At 43.3% G+C, this 23,271-nt stretch overlaps 2 protein-coding genes across 5 annotated transcripts in view; one reads left to right on the forward strand and one right to left on the reverse strand.

Annotated features, from left to right (window-relative positions):
- The window catches only part of MYOZ3 (myozenin 3), a 44,015-nt gene extending 33,395 nt beyond the window's left edge, over positions 1-10,620 (forward strand). For 2 of the 3 annotated variants that reach the window (XM_084839165.1, XM_084839167.1), the window contains 2 exons: positions 609-789; positions 7,744-10,620. In XM_084839165.1, the coding sequence (XP_084695291.1) occupies positions 609-789; positions 7,744-7,915 (353 nt within the window). In that variant the 3' untranslated portion in view covers positions 7,916-10,620. The remainder of the gene's footprint in view (positions 1-608; positions 790-7,743) is intronic. The other variant, XM_084839166.1, reaches the window with a different exon arrangement.
- Positions 10,621-11,359: 739 nt separating this feature from the next.
- Positions 11,360-22,206, reverse strand: RBM22 (RNA binding motif protein 22). 2 transcript variants are annotated; one of them, XM_084839161.1, is made up of 11 exons: positions 22,142-22,206; positions 20,859-20,912; positions 19,161-19,190; positions 18,384-18,516; positions 16,942-17,042; positions 16,663-16,835; positions 16,072-16,272; positions 15,031-15,195; positions 14,534-14,622; positions 13,444-13,578; positions 11,360-12,658 (listed from the first exon to the last, which is right to left on the reverse strand). In XM_084839161.1, exons 1-11 carry the CDS (start codon positions 22,193-22,195, stop codon positions 12,528-12,530), a joined length of 1,266 nt encoding a protein of 421 aa, XP_084695287.1. In that variant the 5' UTR covers positions 22,196-22,206; the 3' UTR covers positions 11,360-12,527. The 2 variants fall into 2 exon arrangements, with proteins under 2 accessions (XP_084695287.1, XP_084695288.1); XM_084839162.1 differs by having other exon boundaries at positions 18,384-19,190; positions 21,900-22,206.
- Positions 22,207-23,271: the final 1,065 nt, after the last annotated feature.

The following is a 23,271-nucleotide window of genomic DNA, read 5'->3' on the forward strand; positions in this document are numbered from 1 at the left end:
AAGCAAGAAATTGCAAGTAGATAAATAGGTACCGCCTCGGCGGGAAAGGTAACAGCGTTCCGTGCACCTCGGTGTTCAGTCATGCCGGCCACATGACCACGGAAGCGTCTTCGGACAGCGCTGGCTCTTCGGCTTAGAAACGGGGATGAGCACCGCACCCTAGAGTCGGACACGACTGGTTGGGGACACCTTTACCTTTTTATGCTCCCTGACATCATTGGGTTCCTGAACCACTGTGTGGCCCATGACACACCGACTGTCCCCATTGGGGGAGGCTGGCGCACAGCAAAAGCACCACGACTGAGCCAATGAACGTGCTCCAGCCACTGGCTCAGCCAGGGATTCTTTGCTCACCTGCCTGTGTCCCCCACTGTTCTCCCCAATCTGCTGTCTCCAATCTTGGGCACAGTGATCGTGGTTCCAAGCCCCACCCCCTGGAGGAATGCAGGACGGGCCAGATGAGGACCCTACTTGACCCTACTACTAGTCCCTCGGGCCAGAGGTTCCCCTCCAATGTGCTAGAAACAAGACATCTGAAATGGGTGTCTCAGGTTTTGCTGCCACAATAATTAAGGTGTCTGCTTCTAATCTGGCATTCCCAACCGCAGGCTATTCTGGACCCCTAAAGGAAGTACCACCAGAGAAGTTCAACAGAACAGCCATCCCCAAAGGCTACCGGTCTCCTTGGCGGGAGTTCCTTAGCCACGAGGATTACCACATAGATGGTGAGAACAGTTTGCCTGAACTTCCCAGGAAAGTGACCACTGTCAACCTTAGGAGCTTCAACAGGTAATGGCTCATTCTATATCTGTATGGATTTTTTTTTTTTTTTAATGGAAGGCTCAGCACAACTTTTAATCCACCATGTGTGTCTTGGGGATATCAATAATGTAGGAAAGACAGCAAAAGAGAGACTTTTCTAAACCATATGTATATTCTACCAATGCTAGTTTTATAAATGCCAAAACAAATGAAGAAACAATGAGAATTTAAAATCACTTGTGAAAATTCTAAAATTCTTCCAAAAGGCAAGGATTCAAAGTGTATGTTACACAAAAGTAACGATAGCCCGACAACCCTTTTTTGTTTTAAAAGCCATTTTGCAAAGATGCAAATGAGAGTGGGAGTGGTCACAGGGCTTAACGCTTTTCCTTCCTGCCATTTCCCACTCCAGATCACCCCCCATCCCTCTGCAAGGTTTCAAGGCTGCTTTAGGATCTTTCCTACAAAGCATTTTTACAACTGGTCCTTGGTTGTATCCAATGTTAGCCCTACTTAGAGTAGACCTATTGAAATGAATGGGACTTTGGTTAGCCATGACTGATTTAAGTTCCATTCATTTTGATGGGTCTGCACTAAGTAGGGCTAACACTGGATACAACCCATAACTGCAGAGTAGGCTGATCTTCAGTACCACAACAGAGAGAGTTCACAGTAGTAGGTTGCATATTTTTTCTTAGCCCATGGTAGATCCCTGCTCTTCACACAAAAGGCTCAGCTGACTGACTTACACACCACAAGCAGAAGCAGGATCATGCTTGCACTGCAGCGCTCAACTCCTACAAAATGGGGCTGGCTGGAGAATGCTGGGAGTTGTAGGACCTTTTATGTCTAAACATGCATAGGATTTCAGCCTTAATTAAACAAATGTTTGGAGGGGGTGGCTCAATAAAACCTACTTTAATGGACCCGTAGTTGATGAAATTACTTTTTCTACTTGTACAAACCATGTCTGACTTTCTTGATAAGCCTTGGTTTCTATAAGCCAACACTGCCCATCCTGGGAAGTCAAGAAGTGTGCTCAAGAGAGGACCACACCTAAAGCCTCCTAATCCTGAATGAACTGCCAATGCTTGCAAAATGTGTGTGTGTGTGTGTGTATTCAGCAAAGTTTTTACCCAGCCTCTGCTTGATGATGGAAATTAAATGAAACCTATCAAGTTAATGAAACACTTTCCCAGATATAAACAAACCTTAGTAACTTGAAAGTCAAACAGTCCTAATTTTGTTCAGAGAAGTTAACTTCATTCTGTCAGAACTGTTGAAACTAATGTTTTGCAGTTGAAAACACTCCCCAATTTTAATCTTAGAAATCCATGTGATTGATCTGGTGAGTACTGCCAGACACATGTTTTGCTTCTGTCTTCATCAACAGCTATTCTACAACTTGCAGGACTTCAATTAGTCTATAGTGTATATTCTGAAAGGATCGTCCATAGCTTCTTCATGTGCAATGAGTTTTTATTTCGCAGAAATTGTGCCCTGCTAGAGTCTGTTTAGTTCTTTCCATTACTGTCGTGCAACACTTTAAAAAAAATAATAGAAGCAGAACTTTCCTGTGCCTCAACATCTTTAACACATGTCGGACTGGGGAACTGTCCCAGAGACTTACTGTTTTGGTTTTTATTGCTGCTCATGTTTCTCTTTGAATTTATTCCTGGACTTGTATCCAAAACACATTAGTGCATGACAAACAGAGATAGCTACCCAGTTTCTTCCTTTCTCTGATATGCTGTCCTATTTAAAGCTTTATATTAACACTCAGTAGCACCAGTTTAATTCCATGTGTGTCACCTCCTTCACTTTGATTCTTCAGTGATTATGACTTGCCATAAAATTTCAAGAGCAGAAATGGATATTCTGACTGAAAGATAGGGGAAAAATTGATGTGCGCACCCACACCCCCACACCCATTTATTATATTTAAAAATAACAAGAACATTAGAGGGGCCAAGGAGGCACAACATTAGCACATGGCATACAGATTTACTTGGTGGTGGTGGCAGCTGGCGGACATTTTAATTTCCCACCTGGAGCAGCCTTCTCCAACCTCCAAATGTTTTGGACTTCAACTCCCATCAGCCCCAGCCAGCATGGCCAAAGGTCAGGACTCTTGAGAGTTGTAGAATCGTAAAATCATAGAATAGTGGGGTTGGAAGGGGCCTACAAGGCCATCGAGTCCAACCCCCTGCTCAATGCAGTAATCCAAATCAGAGCATGCCTAACAGATGGCTGTCCAGCCTCGTCTTGAATGCCTCCAGTGCGTGAGAGCCCACCACCTCCCTAGGGAATTAATTCCATTGTCATATTGCTCTAACAGTCAGGAAGTTTTTCCTGATGTTCTGGCTTCCTGTCACTTGAGCCCATTATTCTGTGTCCTGCATTCTGGGATGAGCGAGAAGAGATCCTGGCCTTCCTCTCTGTGACAACCTTTCAAATCCTTGAAGAGTGCTATCATATCTCCCCTCAGTCTTCTCTTCTCAAGGCTAAACATGCCCAGTTCTTTCAGTCTCTCTTCATAGGGCTTTGTTTCCAGTCCCCTGATCATCTTTGTTGCCCTCCTCTGAACCCTCTCCAGTTTGTCTGCATCCTTCTTAAAATGTGGTGCCCAGAACTGGACACAGTACTCCAGATGAAGCCTAACCAGTGCTGAGTAGAGGGGAACTAGTACTTCCCGGGATTTGGAAGCTATGCTTCTATTAATGCAGCCCAAAAGAGCATTTGCCTTTTTTGCAGCCACATCACATTGTTGGCTCATATTCAGCTTGTGATCGACAACAATTCCAAGATCCTTCTCGCTTGTAGTGTTGTTGAGCCAAGTATCACCCATCTTGTAACTGTGCATTTGGTTTCTTTTTCCTAGGTGCAGAACTTGGCATTTATTCTTATTAAATGTCATTCTGGTTTTTTCTGCCTAGTGCTCCAGTCTATCAAGATCACTTTGAATTTTGTTTCTGTCTTCCAAAGTATTAGCTATCCTGCCCAATTTGGTGTCATCTGCAAATCTGATCAGCATTCCCTGCACTTCCTCCTCCAGGTCATTAATAAAAATGTGGAAGAGCACCAGGCTCAGGACTGAGCCCTGCGGTACCCCGCTTGTTACCTTTCCCCAGTTTGAGAACACCCCATTGATAAACACTCTTTGAGTCTGATTGTGTAGCCAACTGTGGATCCACCAGATCATTGTTTCATCTAGCCCACTTTGAGCTAGTTTGCTCATCAGGATATCATGGGGCATTTGGTTGAAAGCTTTGCTGAAGTCGAGGTATATTATGTCTACAGCATTCCCACAGTCCACAAGGGAGGTGACCTGATCAAAAAATGAGATCAGATTCGTCTGGCAGGATTTGTTCTTGACCAATCCAAGTTGGCTTCAAGTAATCACTGCATTGTTTACAAGGTGCTTACAGATGGATTGCTTTATCATCTGCTCCAGAATTTTCCCAAGGATTGACATCAGACTGACTGGTTTGTAGTTCCCAGGTTCCTTCTTTTTTACTCTTTTTGAAGATAGGGACAACATTAGCCTTCCTCCAGTCATCGGACACTTCACCCGTCCTCCATGATTTCTCAAGGATAATAGACAGTGGTTCTGAGAGTTCTTCTGCCAGTTCCTTTATTACTCTAGGATGCAGTTCATCTGGCCTTGGAGATTTGAACTCATTCAAAGTAATTAGGTATTCCAATTAGGCTTTCCAGATATTTTGTAGTCCAAAATATCTGGAAAGCACTAGGTTAGGGAAGGCTGCTCTGGAGCAATGCTACATCAGGGGGCAATGGGGCAACAGGTGAAGGCCACAGCCAAGGTTGACATTGGAGGGGTGCACCTGAGGGCACCAGTCCTGGGGCCAAGAGAAACCTTTAGGAAAAATGTACAACTGGACCTTGAAATAACTTATACTGAGAAAAAGTATTTTGTGTTGAAGCTTGTCCCTAGTGTTCCAAATGCAAAGTTTTTCACTTCAAACTTACTTTCATGTAAATGCTATCAACACTGATTTTCTATTTCTAGTTTTGGAAATGTTACAAATTTTGGAACTATCAAAGATACCACGCAGACAGATGTTCAAGTTGTTAGTGCTTTGTTGCAAGTGAAATACAGCAGCTGTTTTTGAATTTTACACTTTTTTTTCAAGGCTCAGCATAATTTACTTGAATCAGTGCTAGTCTTTAACAACTGAAAAAAAAAGCTTAATAGACAGCACACCTGCCTTTTACTAGAGTAACATGATTCTATGTTATTCCAGTAATAGCTTCAAACGTATGGTACTAATGTAATAGCAAGCATGAGAACCTCCCTCTTACGAAGACTGACCCACAGGAAAAGTCAGTTGGGGAGTGCAGTTGGTGGTGGGTGGAGCCAGAGCCAAAGGTTCTCAGGACTGCATAGCTCTTTCTCTGGGCCACCTCATCCTCTGTCTACCTCTTGCGGACACAGACACCCAGACGAGCAAGAGAGGTGGTCTGGACAGTGAGCATGGACCAACAGCATCCCGAGAGCCTAATCTTTCTGAGAGGTGTGTGAGATTAGGCCAAGGGCCACAGGTTCCCTAGCCCAGGCATAGGAACGTGGTGAGGAGAAATAATTCCCTTGCAGGCTTGGACTGCTGCAGCCCTCATCTTTCTTAGTGATCTTGCAGGTAACTGTTGTGTTTGTTGCTGGGGCATGCATGTCTTTCTCATTTCTATCCATTATCACAATTCTGCAGCGCCTGTACATATTTGAGTAGCGGGCTGTCTACATGATCCATAAATTGTCTGGCAGATTTCTGAGCTGGCAGGTTGGCCTACAGAGTAGCAGTAGTGAAGCTTAGAGCCTTACAAAGTCAAGGGGCCAGAGACACAGGATGTAGTACTTGCCCAACATAAGGATGTTGAGGGTTCAAGGCTCCGTCATCCATTCTTCATCTTTATAGCATATTTAAACTGTTGTTGCTTCACAGCAGAACTAAAGAAATGCTTTGCTTGATCAGGCCACGTTCTATGTAGACATTCTGTTTCCACTAATGGCCATAAAGATATTGCTAGAAGCTCACAAGCTGAGCATGAAGGTGATTGACAAGGACCCATCTGTCCTTAACATGGTACTCGGATGTTTATGCAGTTAAGTTTATTTACTGGTAGAAACAAAGGCATCCTACCTTTGTTCTTTTCTTTTGACATTCAGGAGTCTCATCTTTCTTAGATGAAGGACTGCTGTAGTACATTCCCAGTTGAATACATAATGAACCAGCTGTCTTCTTCCGCCTGCTTTGCCATAATTTCCTTGGTGACGTATTACAACGCCTTGCGCTGAAACCACTAGGCACATCAGTTCTTCTTTTAACTTGCATTCTAAGACCTAGTATGTATGATATGACAGCCCCCATGGGTAATCAACCATGGTGGGTTGAACTGTCATGTGAACCCAGTGTGGTTTCTGCAACACGGCTTATTTTTCATGAACAAGCCACCCTTGAGAACCCATGGCTTGTTTTAGGGTTGTTCATACCCATGGCGGTTGTTATGTCGTCTGAACCCAGCAGGGCAATTTTATCATGGGTTGCTGGGAATGGCCGGAGAGCCACAACCCCCCCTCCACTCCTTGTGATCTCGCTTGTGCCACCACTGTCCTCCCTCAGCCCTTCTCAGCACCCTCCACCCCATGTCCCTAAAAATCGCAAAGAAAGGGTGGCGCTTTGGGAATTGGTGTGCTTACTTTAGTGTAACTTGAAGCAACTTTTTTTTTTAAGTGTTCACTAGCTCGCAGTGTAAGCTCTGAAGCAGAAGAGAGGAATACAGGGATGCTTGGCTAAGTATTGGAGAGGAGGACTTGTGCAACCACAAAATTCCCTGACGGGGGGAAAAACACTGGCAAACATGTCACCATGTCCATAAGGGCTCAGAAAATAAATTCCATTTGGCGAGCTGATGCAGTGGGGGAGAGTTTCCCTCAGTAGCCGGCAACCCTGGTGGGCCAATCGCAGAATGGGACCAAGGCAAGGAGGAATTCTGCCACGAAAGTGCATGGGATACTTGCTGGAGCCGGCAGGAGGACTAAGGCGGAGAATAAACCACAGCAAGCTCAACCATCTGTTGGGAGTACCGTGGGTTGTTCAGCAAACAAGCAACCCATGGTGGTTTATTTGCAGGGTGGCTTAGCGTGATGTGCGAACCCGCCCTAAGGGAAGCTATCTCTGCAGGAAGCAACACTACTAAAAAGTAGGCTCTGCTTGTTTTCAGAGTCCTAGGAAAATACACATGATTAGTCCCTTGAAAATGTGCTTGTATCTAGCTGCTTTGGAGTGTGATACGATTTTGACAGTGGGACCACTGTTCAGCAGAACTCGTCACTACTCTTTTGCAGAGACACGCAAGAGCTAATGCAAGCTGTAGAAGCCCCAGAGAACCAAGGCCACATGTGGCTCTGCCACATATAAACATGATAAAATAAATACATGTGTGCATTTCACATATTACAGGTAACCTGCTTATTTGTGAAGTGTGAGGCAGCCCAAGGGTTTCTAGCAACCTTCCCCAACCTGACATCCTCCAGATGTGTTGGGACTACAACTCCCAGCATCCCAGAGAGCCATGCAGTCCGTGGGATGTTGGAAGTTGTGGTCCCAACACATCTGGAGGGCATCAGATTGGGAAAGGCTGGTCTACAGGAACTTGTCTGGCACTAGAAAACATCTCAGAAAAAAGAACCGAATGAATTGTGTCTGCCAGTTGTGAATTCTGCCCGTGGTGAGTTCTGGTAAGATGCAAACTCAAATGTAATGTAGCATAGCTTCTTGGCCAGCTCTTTTGAGACTAGCACAGCATGGGAAAGCGTGTCTATTTGTGACCCACTTTTAATAATGGACAAGTGCATTGACCATCACAAATTGTGCCACATGGCCGGGGGGGCAACAAACATCAAGGCTGAATATGTGCTTTGTTTGCAAACACACGAACAGCAGTCTCTTTTTCTGCTTGCAGGACTCCAACCCCGTTTGGAGGATTATTGAATAGTGTGTTCCTTGGATTCCTCGACACAGCTGAAGCTCAGCCAGACAACATGAACAGCTTGGAGCTCATGTCAAGCAGGCCCAGCTTTAATAGAGCACCTCAGGGCTGGATACTGGTCATGCCAGAGTCAGAGGATCTGTAACTTGATGTAATATGCTGCCTCTCTTCCCAAAGTCAGTCCATGCTAGTATCCCAGTTTACCAATATATAATGGCCTGAACAGAAGCCTCTTTAGCATAGAATAGATATCCGACTCACACACACCATAGAAGTAGGAATTGTAGCTTCTGCGAGTTGCTCACCGTTACACATACCACCTCCCACAAGCTCCTGCCCAGGGCCATTATTGCACTCTTTGACCGTGTAACTATAGCATACCACCCACTTTATATTAGAGTACTTTTAAAATGTACTTACAAGTGATGTGAGACCAGCTATCAAGTCCAAAACAGCAAAAGCCAAAGTGCCAGGTTGAGTTACTAAGGGAGCAATCCTATGTGCGTTTTAAACAGAAAGAAGTCAGGTTCTTTTCCTGAACTTTTTCCTGTCTAAACCGCTCCCTTAGTTCTTTAAAATAAAAGCAAAGATAGCCTCATTGACCACAAGAAAATTTCCAAAATCCACATTGCTGTAATTGTTTTATTCAGCCAACCAAAAGATCACAGGGCCGCCCCCTGCGTGCAAGCTTTCAAAATCCCCGGATCTCTTCATCAGGCAAGATGTTATAAAAGGGATGCGGGGGGGGGGGGGAATGACTAGCTGATAAAGTTCCCCCCTACCCCATCCTCCCTCCTGCCTTTTATAACATCTTGCCTAATGAAGAGACAACTGGGGATCTCGAAAGCTTGCACAAATCTTTTGGCAGTTTTTTGGTTGGTCTAATAAAGCTATTACAGCAACATGGATTTTGGAAATTTAGCTCTTTAAAGGAATGTAGCGCATCTAGGAAAGTGATATGAGAAGCGTGAAGAGAGCTTTAGTTTATGGGCAGTATAGAAGTGTAATAAATAAATAAACTAGTGCAAGTTCAAAGGAATTGTATTTTGTCTATAAAGAAAGAAATACCAGCTCAAGTTTGGACATCTAGTTTGTATCAAATACTAGCCCAGAATTTTCTGAGCAATAAAATGAAAGGGCGCAACACTCTGGAGACAGACGTCAACCTCCGAACTCAGAGGCTGATGCCAATCGAATGCTGGGCGGCCGGAGCATGGAGGTGATCCTTACCTCAGTGCTCCAGCCATCTTGCATTTTTGGCTAGAAGCCAATTTTGTGTGGCTAGCTGGTGACTTCAGAGCAGGACGGGGGAGGCTGCACAGGAGAGGAAGCCTCATGAAGCCTCAGAACAGGAGGGGGGAGGTCGCACGGGATAGGAAGCCTCACGAAGCAGCTTCCATGGTCTCCTCTCCCCGCTGCCAGGACCACCCCTTTTTTGCCCTCTCCACGCTCCGTTTCCAAGTGCAGAGAAATGGCTGGAGCAGAGAGAACTGCGCCAGCTACAAGGGGCCAGAGGAGTGCTCCATCCTTGGTTCCCAGAAACCGAAAAATCCTACGGCCCTCTAGAAAGCGCTAGTGGCCATAGGATTGGTCCCTAAGTTGTCGTAAGAGAAAGAAACAGACAAAATGTTAGCCTGAACATCTAGGTAATATTTATACAGATTTTAAAGCTGTCTTGTCCTGGAAGTTGCTTTTAGAATACTGTTTTTAATATCCTAGACCAGACCCAAGGTCCAGCTTTTGAATAGAGTGGGATGGGTCATAAGGCCCAAGGTAGACAATCTAGGATGTCAGGACACAACAAGCACTTTGATACAGAATCTCAATACCACATCGCCAAGGTGCTAAATGAACTAGTAAGCAGTGTTAAAAGGGCCCACCCACCATGAACTCATATTCCCATTAATTCTTGCAGAAAGTAACATGCAGTGATGTTCTCACTAATTAGCTTTTCTTAAATTACATGTAACAGAACGTATAAAGAAAGCAGGGGAATCCATTACTATAAAATGTTGAGAAAGAGGGAGAGGGAGAGAGAGGGAGGATTGAAATAGAACTTAAGGATTAGAGAAGTTGGTGAGAAATGGATTCAGTAGGAAAGGTGGGCAGGGGCAGCAAAGAGTTTCGGTCAAAATTACTCCTATGTAAACAAGCTTTAGGGTTGCAACTTAGATCTCCCTTACTCAGAAACTACAAATAAACGAGAGAGAAAGGATTACCAGACTGTAGCCCTGTTACTGGCACAGTTCCTCTGCAGGTCCCACATTTGACCAGAGAGTGGAACACTGGTCTGCCCAAATTGTCCTAGTGTCCTACTATGTATGTGCAGATATTATATAAAGCAGATTGACAGAGCTAGAGCTGCATACCTTCCAGGCCTTGGCATAAAATAGTACGTACCAGAACTAATAGGAGGGCTTATTTAAATATCCAGTTTCACTAACTGAAGTTCTGTTTATTCATTTTATGTTTATTCAGGTTGGGAGAATTAGATTTGTGTAATTTTTATGGCTCTTTAATTTATTGGGATTTATATGATTATTAAGCTATGCAGTTTCTCTTAGATGCGTTAACCATAACATTTAGCCATCAAAAGTACATTTTAAAGGGAATTCAAGAGATGATTCCTACCAAAGGGGTTATTAACAGCTATTCAGAACACTCAAGAGTAGACTTGCCATTCCATCCCCCACCCACAGTAAATGGGAAATTAAATAGGCAGGAATTTCAGTCTGTTGTTTGTTACAAAATTCTTGTCAATGAAGGACTGTCTAGTTCCAGACTTCTGAACTGGAAGTCATGTTTACATTTGAAAATCTATAACCGGGGGAAATAAAATGAATTGTATTTTAAAATGCATCTTTCTTATTTATTTGATAAACAAATGTTACTCCTTGCAAAGCAAAGATAAAGCTAATGAGGGAAAACTAACTCCCCCGCATAGCGGCAAACGTAACTGTTCTGCAGTGCCTTAACAGACATTCCCCCAGCCACCACTGGTGGCTGGGGGAATGCTTGGAGTTGTAGGATTTTTTTCTGCCTAAACACATGTAGGATTGCACCTTTATTGTGGCTTAAGCATTAAGTGGGAAAAGCCACAACAATCTGTTAAGTCTTTAAGGTGCCACAAGACTGTTTTGTTGCAACAGAGTAACACAGCTTCTCCTTTTGGAACTCATAACTTATATGCTATTACAGAATTCAGCTCAACAGAACCGGTTACAGCTAAGTACCACGAGCCTTGTTGCCCAGAACGAGGCAACAATCCCTCTGTGTTGCTTGAACACTGATGTTTGAGATTTCAGACAACTGTAAACTAGCCAAGGGCGGTTTCTGCCCATATTATTGGTTCTTCTATGCAGATTCCAACATACTTTGTTACTCTTGAGTGACTTAAATGAGGGTAGCTTGACCTCCATAGTACAAGGTTGCATAAACCACAGCTTATGGCAGCCTAAAGTGCAGCACAGTCAGGCTGAAATGGAAATTTTCAATATTGTTATCTGAGCCTTCGCTTAATAATTAACAGTGGTTTCCAGGCAGGTTAACTTTTTAGGCAACTCATCTCTGAACTGTAGGAGATGTTCATCTCTAATGTCATTTTAGAACCCTTTAAAACCTGTTACTGCTTAAATAAGGATTGGGCACGTTTGAAAAATCCCATACTATCTGCAGTTCCATGCCAGTGGGTGGGCCTAAAAATCAAGATGCACATGTACAAGTGTTTCTCACTGTAGTCCATCATTTTAGGAAGTGAAGCAAACAGTAAATGAAGTTCAAACCATTCCTTTTAGACAGCTGCCCCTAGAAGCAAGGTTCAGGTCCCAGTGAAAGAATCTGCTATGCAATACTTCCTTTTAAAAAACCACACCAGTTGATAAGACATGGGAATAGGTAAAAAATATGATTCTCTTTACTAGGACACATTACAGACTTGATGCAGAAAACAGATGGTACAGAGTAAATACTGAGAACACATACCTAGAACAGCCATTGGTAATCAGATGTTAGGTTAGGAAATAAACCGGACTAGTTTTAGTAGCAAATGGATACGAAGGCCATGTACGCCACAACTCAGAGTCACCAGCCTCTTTAGGATTAACAGAGGATTAACAAGCATGCAGTGCTGCTGCCTCAACATTTTGGTAGCATGTATCACAGACAGGACCGTGAATGGCAAGAAACAGCGTTAATACAGAACGGCACATCACCTGCACATCTTTCAGACTAAGCTGCTGTGATCTCCCTGTATCTTTCCATTCCAGCTCAGTACATGGAGGAACGTGAATCTAGTTTCAGTGGCGATACGGTAATTTGACATTCAAATAAATTAGCACTGAAGGAGTTTTGAACAAGGAGCCATTCTGAACCAAGCTGGGCAATTTTCATTGTTTGACTGGAGATTACCAAACTGGCTTAAAAATAGTTACTGTTTTGTCAAGAGACTAATTTCAAGGTGTGCAAAATTGAATACACTGATGGGATTTGCAGTTCTAGTACAATTAAAATTCCTCTAGCTCATTTCTCTGTTTCTTTTGAAGCAGAAACCATCCTTTCTTTACCCAGTAATAAGTATTTTGGTTGTACAAATGATCATATTTTCTAGTTGTGTAACACAGTAGGACTAAGCCTGTGCTGTGTGTACAGAAAGAGAGAGATTTAGTTTCCCTCTTATTACAACTGAATGTGGTATGCTACCAGTGTAACTTTCCATTTTAAAAAAGAGGAATTTAAACAATAAGAACGACCCAGTGGTGTTAGGGGCTGTTGTGTTTCCCCGCATGGGCACCCATCCTCTGTGGATCTTGAGAAGGGTAGTGGATGGGACCTGGAGCTCTCATGAAAGGAGGCGGAGGACCCATTGCGTGAAACATGTGTGGCCCAAAACCTGCAGGGGGAAAAAAAAACAGACAGACATTTTCCACACCTGATCAAAACTCACAAAATTTGTTGAATCTGTGACTAACACCTGACATGCAAGCCTTTTTTGATAACACTTTTTATTTAAGTTATTATTTATTTAAGCCTTTAACACAACTTTTGCTTTCCAGTTAATCATATGTTAAGTCATTACCTGTAGGCTTTTGCATTACTTTAAATACACACATTTAAAAACTGAAACAGTTACTTAATACTTATAAAAATAAGGAGAGGAAGTAAGGCGGAAATCCTGTGTACACTTTCTTGGTAAGTCCCATTAAACTCAATGGGCCTTACTTCCTAGTAATGGTATTCAGGATTGGGCTATAAATCTTTCAGAGAAAAATAGTTTGCTGCTACAAAAATAGTTTGCTCCTACAGTTCTCGTCTCCCAATAGCCTCTCTTTCCCTCCTGCACAGACATACAGCAAAATCTCAGGCATGATGAAGTTGAACTGGAGCATGAAGGAAGCAAAATGGGCTAGAAATCACTGGACTGAACTAGTATTTTTCTTAAGGAATAAACACTTGTAAGATCCTAGAGATGGGGTTATGCAACCTTGCACCCTCCAGATGTTTGGACTACAATTTCCATAAGCTCCAGCCAGCATAGCCAACAGTCAGGTATTATGGGAGGTAGTTCAAAACATCTGGAGACCACTGGGTGGCCTATCTCTGAACTACAGAAAATAAATCCATAGATGCAAAACAAGACAATCCAGTGTCTGTTTCTCCAGAAGGAAAAACAATTACCTGGAGGTGGTGGCGGAGCAATGCCAGGCGGAGGTGGCAGGGCAATGTTGACCACAGCTGGAGGGCCACTGGGAGGTAGGTTGAAGTAGTTTGCAGAAGCTGCCTCCTCTTCTGCTGCAGGAGGAGGAGGAAGAGCTGCAGGACACAAAATTCATGCAGTTAAAAAAAAAATGCAGCAGGCAAGATAGAAACAGGAACAACTCATGCCCATGGAGCATTACTGCAGTCTGCTTCCTCCACAAGGTCTTTATTAATGTCAGTATGGAACTTCAGCAAAAGAAGCTCCTTCAATATGAAAGGCACCTGAATCTAAATCAAATGTCTTATCTTACCAATGTCTAGGTTATTCAGTTTCAACTAAACCTAATGACCCAGTCCTTAAAGTGTATGTTTTCCTCCCTCCCAATACTCGGTAATGTGATTCACAGACTTCCTTCCAGTCATTGCTTCCTTCTCTATCCCTAAACTATCCAGTCTCCAGTAGGGATGTGCAAATCAGCAAAAGCTGAGGTCACTGAGCTTCTTCAAATTCCATCTCAAAGCTTGTTCCAAATCATGTCCATATCAGATCCTTTTCTCTTGTTTTTGCACAAAAATTCATATTTTCATGAGCATTTTCCCAGATGTACATCAGTCATGCACATTTTTTAAATGTACGTTTTCCTCCACTGATTAAAAAGTGCTTGTATGCATTTCTCAAAAGTACACATTTTCATGCCTGTTTTTTGAACGTATGCATTTTTCATGCCTGTTTTTAAAATGCACCCATTTTTCAAACACATTTTTTGTTCTGCAAATCACACTGCAAATTCAGAAAGGTACAGACTTTGACCATAGAATACATTTGGGTCCACATTCGTTTATGGGAGGTGTGAACTGGGTGGATTCTGATAAAAAATGAACTGAAACGAATTTCTCATACATCCCTCATCTCCAGCTATGCCAGATTCAAAACATAACCTCCTTAACTTCTCAGGGAGATGCCCATTGCATTTCTTGGTCTCTAACACAGAAGAAAAGCAATTTATCTGCTGCACCTTCCTTAAAATGTCACAAAACCCTGTTTCAGAATGAGGAGCATTTTTCTTACCTCCAGGTAGTCCAGGGACTGGCTCCAATTTTATACCAGATTCTGTGGTCCCTTCTCTTTCCTTCTCTTTCCCCCTGGCTGCTTGAGACCTGAAACCCAATGAAAGGCACTGGAACTATTCTCAAGTAGAAAGTTAGACAGATACTAGATCTCAAGGTTAAAGGTTGTGTTACCAAGTATTTTCCCAAGAGGGAAAATAAAAAATGGGCCTTGTGGGAAAAGCACAGCTGATGCCCTACTTACAAACAGGTGTATATCAACAGCTTTTCTATACACACTTGATACCAGTCACCTCACTTCTTAAGGCAACCAGGACAAGAGATGGACGGCCCCCTCAGAGTGTTTGCAGCTCTTTGACATGTTGTGTGAGTTGGACTTGAAGTGCAAGAGCAACCCTTGCTGCTTTCAGCTGAATATAGAAACTCCAAAACTTGTGTCCAGGAAAATGTCTAAAAGAAAAAGGCATGCTGCCGTGAGCCCTTTTCCTCCTCACTCACCTGCCCCATTTCACATTAAGCCTACGGCCATTGACAATAAGCTTGTTGAAGGACTTCTCTGCTGCCACTTCTGCCGCTTGCCGTGTTGCAAACTGGATGAATGCACACTGCTGCCTCTGCACCACAGTTATCGTCCGGATCTCGCCGAACTGATAGAAGTGATTCCTGAGGAGAAAACATATTCTGATACAGTGATACCATGTTTCAAGTTACTGAGGCTCAGAACACTCAACCTAACTATGAAATCAAATCACTTTTGAAGACATCAACATTTCTATCTTTGTATCAGACCTGCAAAGCTTGTCTCCAAACAGCTTACCAGTTAATTAAGTAACAGCAGATTAAAGTGCTAGGAAAGTTTCCTCTCACTATTTAGAAACTGTAATTACTCCCAGAGTACTGGAAAATGCAGAACTGGATCTTTTATATGTGCAGCAACATGTTAACGGAGCAATGTCAAAGACAGCTTCATAACTAGCTTTTAAGCTATTAAGACAATTAGAAGTCCCTGAAACTTCAATGTAATGATTGTGCAAACATATAGTTCTAAAGATGGCAAGTGTGACTTGTACCGTAAGCAGCATCCACCAGTGCCCCTTATGATATTTAATGTTTTATTTTGGTTTCTCCCTCATTGTCTCTTTGAACATTTGTAATACAGAAGAGGAGAAAGATGAGACACAAACATTAAGAAATACGTTTACTCAGGAAAAGGCATTCTATCCTGCCTCATGAGTAGATTTACTCATGCGATGTGCCAATTTTCTGCTTGTGGAAAGCTCAATAGCACAATGTCTCTTAGGTCTGTCCAGACATGGTCAGAAACACTATGAGAAAGCAATTAATAAAAGGTATTGATTTCCCATAAGAAAGAAGTGAAACCCTAAAGAAGGAAACTACCTGTGTACCCAGGCATCAGCTTATAACCAATATGTCCTGGGACACATCCCAGGAGAACATCTTAGTGCAGACATACACCCAAAAGACATGCAACATCGCCAAGGCATAAAGTCTGAAGCACAGCCAGAAGTACAGACATACCTAAGGTCAGTCTCAGTGATCGTGTCACCCAGGCCGCCTACATACAGCGTTGTAATAGTCTTGTCATCGGGTGGGTCCAAACGAGGCATTGTGGAAGCTCGTTTGAGAAGCTTGTCAGCCACAGGATCATTAATACCATAGTAACGATCTTTAATGTTCTGATCAGCAAGAGGATCATCTGGATCTGTAGGTTTCTCATGTCTAAGGGTTCAGAAGAAATATTTTATGACATCTGTCGTTAAAAAGAGTATCAGTTTCATCTGCCTCATCTATTCTTCTAAACTAAAGGGCAGCTGGTGATAAGTCATACTGGCAACAGGAAATCTCAAGCAGTTAAAATGTATTTAGATTATTGATTGCAGAGAGATTTTTCAAATACCAGAAATAAAATCTTCAGCACTATATCAGGCTCAACATACCTGTTAAATATTTGCTCAGGAATTATGTTACTGTTTCCACACTGGTATTTGCTGCATCTTTTAATGCATGTGCACTATTTTCATTTTACTGTGTAATTATCTAAACACCTGCTTCCTTGAGACAATATACCTGAACAAGGTCATAAGGTTAACGTTTTCAGCACAATTATACCTGTAGGGACACTCTTCTCCTCTTTTGCATTCTCCTTTCACCCAGAATGAACAGATATGTGGGCGGTTGCGTTTGTAGTAAGGGGTGGTCCGAGCCAGTTTGAGCAACATGTCACTGGTGGATGTTGCCTTTCCTAGAGCACCAACAGGTCGGGTGCCATCAGAGTTCATGATCTAAAAAAGCAGAAGAACAGGTGTACACAGTAAGACCACATGGAAGGTTCACATCCCTGTTATCTAGTTCATTTAGTTTACGGTATGAATTAAACAATTTCTTCACCTCTCTTTCCATATTTTGGGTGTAATACTCTTTATTAACATCCGACTTCGGCATATCATCTTTAAGTGAGAGTCCAGCATCTCGAACTTGAATAGGTAAACCTAATATTTAATGGGGAAAATCCACAAAATTAATATAAAGGCAAACAATGAAGCAGTTATTAACTCAAATGTGAGTAACTGCAGTTAAGGAAACACACAGCTATCAATCTGGATAAACACGTATTAAGTAAAGGTCTCTTGGAACACATTAAAGAAAATTACAACTCTTTCTAGGAAATGCAAACATTAGACTTGGAGATTTTCCAATTTCACTGTGGCCCTCTAAATGTCTCTATAGCAGGGGTGGGCAACTTGCGGCCCTCCAGATGTTTTGGCCTACAACTCCCATCATTCCTCACCATTGGTTATGCTGGCTAGGGCTGATGGGAGTTGTACGCCAGAAGATCTGGAGTGCCACAAATTGCCCACCCCTGCTCTATAGCAAAACCTATTTGTACATTGCTGTTATCATACTACTCCTGTGCGTTGTCCTTCACCCTAATGTGATAGGGATATTTTTCTCCTTTGAGACATTGAGTTTTTATACTGTTTAATACATTTATAATTTTCTTTGATGTTTATATGCCCAGCTTTGTAACATATCTCAACACACATAAATCCCTACTATGGTAAAGGGACACTGCAACTCCCAACTATTAGAAAATTATTAACGTTTAATAAGTATAGAGTTCTTCCAGAGCCTACCAAAAGTCACTTTATATGCAGTGTGACTTTTGGCAGGCTTTGGAAATGGATCTGCTTTGTGGAAACAGTATCATCCCAGAAGCCAGAGGCAACAGAACAACTGGAGGCAGAAGAAGACTGCTGTACAACATCTTTCCTGGTTGTGAGAGATTGGCTGGGGTGGAGTTTAGGGAAATGAGGTCTGAGGGGAAAGCCATGGACAGCTTATTAGCAGGGAAGTCTCTCTTATTAGGAATGGTAACCAAGAGTATTAACTGAGGTACATTTAAGCAATCCCAGCCTATTATTTCAGAAATAAACTCTATTCCCTTGTGTATGTAATTCCCTAATAAGTATCTTAGTTTTGTTCATCTTGTCTCTAGTGGTGATGTCCATCCCATGCCTACACCTTACTTACCAAGTTACTGGACTATATAAGATACAATTTTGGTGGCAGCAGTTTTATATTTACGTTTTTAATAGCTGAGACAGCTTTGTGGCAGGGAATTCCATAGACCCAAATCCCAAAATTTTAATAAGGGAAGAACAGATGGGGAAACTACATGGTATTTCCAAGTTTGGGGACATAGGTGGGATAACCCACTGGTTGTTCCATCATATTTGGTGTTAACGGCAAGACAGCTGGAGAATGTTCCCACCACATGGGGTGACAGTGTTAATTTTGTATTTGTCAGTTATAACAGAATGATTACATACCATATTCCAGGTCAAGAAGACAGGTCTGACAAACATTCTTCAGCTTGCTGCATGTTTGGCACACTTCTGTCTTCTTAAAGCGCATCCGTACACCCGGGCACCATCGAAACACTGTGAATGGCCTGGCACAGATCTGAGATAAAGATTACATTAATATGTACCAGTCTAATCTAAGCACAGAAGACATGCATTACACACACAACTAAAAATTTCTTCTAAATACATCACTACATAAATTAAAAACAAAAGACAAACAATTCTGGGAAGCCCCAATAAGGACTGAAGTTGGTTGCAATGCATTAAGTCCTTCTGAGACAATGATATCTATGTTTTCTACTGGGGAAGCCAATGGGTTTCCATTCAACCCTACCTAAACTAAATCTGAAAAATAAAATGCAGGAAAAATAATACTTTACTTCCCAAAGAGAATTTAGCATAAGACACTCTTATTTATACTATTCAAGAAGATTTTTTGCTGTGTTAAGCTAGCAGCACTGTCATATGCACATTCCAATGATTTCATTGAAGTGAACTGAACTATACGAGTAAGATTTAATACTTACCCTTTGGAGGTGTGACACTCAATTCTCAGAAGATATATTTACGATTCATTTAGATCAGGGTGGGCAATTTGTGGCACTCCAAATGGTTTGGCCTACAATTCTGATCATCCCCTCATCATTGGCTATGCTGATATCCACTCCTGTCTTAGATACTACTACTATTCTTCGAAATGATGCTACATCTAAAGTTCTCTCTCTTAAGTGACAAACATACCTTGCATTCTTTTCCATATTTCTCTTTGGTCTAGAATAGAGGAAAATACATGTTACAAAGAGTAACTATCTCCAAGGCCTTTTAAAATCAAGATTCCTTCATCAACCCCACAAATCCACCTCCACAATACATGTTAGCTGTTTTGAACATGAGTTCCATCTGCTCGGATTGTCCTAGAGAACAGAAGACAATTCACGTCCATCTCCATAACAATACAGTGAAAATAACATGCAAGAAACCATATAAAATATCTATCACTTTAGAAAAAAAAACAACTCACCTTTCTAAAGAGATTGAAGATCAAAGTAATACAAGAAAGGACAATGTATTCTATTGAGCTCCAATCCCTTGCAAGTTACCCATTCACGTAAATGGAAGAGGTAGCTTTTCAAATGGAATGTGCACATGGAATTACTCCCTCCATTAAATTTCATGGTCATACCCACTCACATAAGAGCTGTGCATGTGTATCAGAGCTCTGGACAGGGGTATGTGAAGAATACACTGTGCCACAGAAAGAAAATTCTTACCATGAAAACACAGATGATGCACAGCAATATGTTCACTTCTGTGTTGTCTTTAGCCACTTGCCTGGTTGTCATTGGCAGCCAGGAATTCCATGCAGGCAAATACATGGAATTCCCTCCAGCTGAGTGATTGGGCTGGTGAAGCAGGGGCAGAATTCCTGTTTGCCAGCCTGATTGTCTTCCATACTAGCTGCGGAGGAAGTTAAACCATAGACGCCAAACAGGCTATTGGCTCCATAGAAAGTATGGGAGCCAGTCAGGCTGGTGGAGCAGAGATGGAGTGCACTACTTTGTCATCCCCATAGCCCACGGGATTGACAAAGCAGAGCATCTGTCCCTGCTCCACCTGCCCAGTCAGCTTCTGTGCAAGAACTGCCCAAGCTGGCTCCAGTCATGCTCACCATCTCCACTCTGGGCAAATGAAGACAGCAGGTGTGGCAGGAGCTGGCTCAGTTGGTGCTTTCCTGCAGTGCAGCACACTGGTAAATGTTTAAAAAAGGAAAGAGAGAGAGAGAAGGACCCCTTTCCTACATCACTGGCTTGTAAGTGGTGGGGGAGAAGAAGATCTTAATGATATAGGGTGGGATACAAATATTTTAAATAAATACATTTAAATAAATAATAAACAGAGCAACAAGGGCAGCGGGGGGAGAACAGAGAAAGCATGAGGTGCGGGGTGTTAACCCATAAAGTTGTTGTGTTGTTTTTTTTACTAGCCTGCTTTTTATTCATAAGATGGATCCTTCTTATGAGGAAAAAGCAGGCAAGTAATTTTTTTTCCATGCTAGTAACTTTGCAGGGAGTAGTAATAAGGCTGGTTTGTTTGGAAGTTCAACTGATTTCAATGGGACTTATTTCAAGTAATTCATGGTTAAGTTTGCAGAGTAGTCACTGAAGAACAAATAGTCAGAATACTTACTAAGAGGTTTATCTCACAGTAAGAGAACAGTATTTTACATAGCCCCCTGCCAAGAAAACTGGAACACATTCCTTGTATGTATACATAGGTTAATTCATCAATCCTAAACATATTTTCTCAGCAACAAACCCCATTACTTGGTAGAACACATGTTTTACAGCAGTAAAGGCAGACTCAAGAGATACCTGCAAGCTAGTATTTTCTCTTATCTTTATTCTATCAAGCTTGTACCATCCCACAATAAAAACATACCATTCGGATATAGGGATTTTCTCCAAGACATGTCTGGCACAAAATGGGAAAGTCCTACACAAAAGAAAGTAAATCTATTTCAGGACCAAAATAATAGCACATCACAACTCCTGAATAACAATCTTCGAAGTTTGTTTCAAGCTGGAATGGTGTTGTAATGGACACTAATTCATATCATGCAAATTATTTTGTGCTCCTGATCAACGGAAAGGGAGTTCACACATCCCTAAATTTATATTACTGGCTCACCAAAATGAAGGAGCGCAGTGCACGTGCGCACACACACGGAGTCATTCCATACCAGTAAAAGTATAACCTTGAAAAATGTATCTCAAAATATATGCAGAACAACTTTGTCATTCCTAAAATCAGGAAGTAAATCTGACACTTGTTTTAGAACAAACGTGGGGAACTTTTGGTTTACAGGACACTTGTGGGTACGATGTTCCTTAGAGTACCAACGTCAACAACAACTAAGGTATACCTGTCACAATGTCAAAAAACAACAACGCTAACAAAAAAGAGCAAATTCACTATTTTTTCCTCAAGTCTCCTTGTTTCTACAGTCGGGGGGGGGGGAGAGAGAGAGAGAGAGAGCATGCACATGCAAAGGCTGCAGAGTGTTTTCACATTTTTAGTTTACATCTAGTTTTCAAATAAGACTACTCCAGTGATACAATACATCCTCCTAACTACAGCTTGGCAAACTAGGAAAGCTACATCTAGAGTGAGTTGTGCAACGTTATTCGCAATACTCCCTAGCTTCGCTGAAGCTAAATTTCCCTAAAAAGAACTTTAAGGGTGCAATCCCGTGCATGTTTAGACAGAAAAAAGCCCTACATCATGGGGCTAGCCGGGGAATGCTGGAAGTTGCAGGGCTGTTTTCGTCTAAGCATGCACGGGATTGCACCCTAAATGAAACTGAAGAGGTAATTCCGCTTTCCCTATCATTTCTACCGGGAGATTCTGTTCAATCTATACAGATGGCAACACGCCGCTTCTTACGACACGCGATGAACAGAGGAAGACAGAAAGCGCAACCTGCTTAGCCTCCCGTGCGGAGCTCTGGCCTCTCTCTACTTCCCAGCACCGCCGACTCCTGTCCTGGGGCTCCCTCGGCTCGGCAGGGAACGGAAGCCCATTCAGCCCCAGAGCGAGCGAGCGGCAACGGACCCCTCGCCCAGGGAGGCTGAAGAGACTAAAGGCCCGCGGGCCCTGCTCCCGCCTGCCACAGGGCCCAGGGCCCGACCCGACCAAGCCGCCCCGGGGAGGGATATTCTCACCGCATCCTCCCAGTTCTGCCGATTGTACGTGTTGGATCCCAGAGACGTCGCCATCTTGGTGCGCCGAAGAGCGGGGCCCGGAAGTAGACTGTCTAGGCACCGGAAGTATACGTCGAGCGCTGGCTGTAGAACTAGAGAGTGGTGGAGCAGCGTGCGCCTCCTCGTTCCCGCTCCGACAGCTCGGCTGGGAGAAGCGGGAAGAGCGCGCGGGACTCCCTTGCCCAACTGCGCTGAAGTCCTCGGGTTTGCCATGGGGCCCTGTGGGCACCTGTCACTTTGCAGGCGAGGGGCAGAGGGAGGGAGCATGGCGCCAAAACTAGCTCGGAAGCTGCCTCCAGAAAAGAAACTACCCATTTTAAAGGTCAAGTAGCTCTATGGCCCGCTGTGGACCGCGCGCGTATGTCTGTGATACGGTGGGCCGCTTGACTTCATCCCGCTAAGGAGCTCTGCCCTAGTGGCCCAGCGCGGGCACTTCCGGACTCGGCGGCGTGCAGCTCGTACGCCGCCCTCCTGCTTCGCTCCGTAAGGCGCCCGCGCAGCGGGATGCTTTTTCTCAAGGGCGGAGAGCAGGTGGCCCTCCACACGGTGTTGGACTGCAACTCCCATCAGCCCCATGGTCAGGAATGCTGGGAGTTGTAGTCCAAAAATCTGGAGGACCCCAGCCTGGGGAAGGCTGCTCTACGGAGTGGATAGGGAAGTCCTCGTGGCTCGCCCCACCGTTAGGGGCCGCAGATCGTTCCGTCTTCCCGCCTCTGGAGCCGGCGTGTGCCAATGGGGGTCTCCCGCGCTCTGGGCAACTCATTCTGGACTTAAGACCTGCGGAAAACTAAAAGCTTGAGGCCCCTCTGACCTTTTCAAACGTCACCCCTTAGATAGCGCCACCACATACGAGCAGGACTCGGATCAAGTCAGTTGGGTGACCTGGGCAGCTACTCATTTTACACTGCCGCTTGTTGTAAAAACAATATTATATGGGCGGCGCGGGGAGATTGTTTCCTCCTGTTCGGGGCACCAAACCCCCAACAGACGTTTCCTTGTTCCACACAAATGAATAGGCTTCGCACTTCATTCGCTTGTGTGGAACCAGGGAAAAAGAACTGCAGCAACCAGCTAAGCAACGCGGCTACCTT

Source organism: Heloderma suspectum, chromosome 2 (genome assembly GCF_057233095.1).
Source record: "Heloderma suspectum isolate Gila_16-S chromosome 2, 16-S_ref, whole genome shotgun sequence".
NCBI lineage: Eukaryota > Metazoa > Chordata > Lepidosauria > Squamata > Helodermatidae > Heloderma > Heloderma suspectum.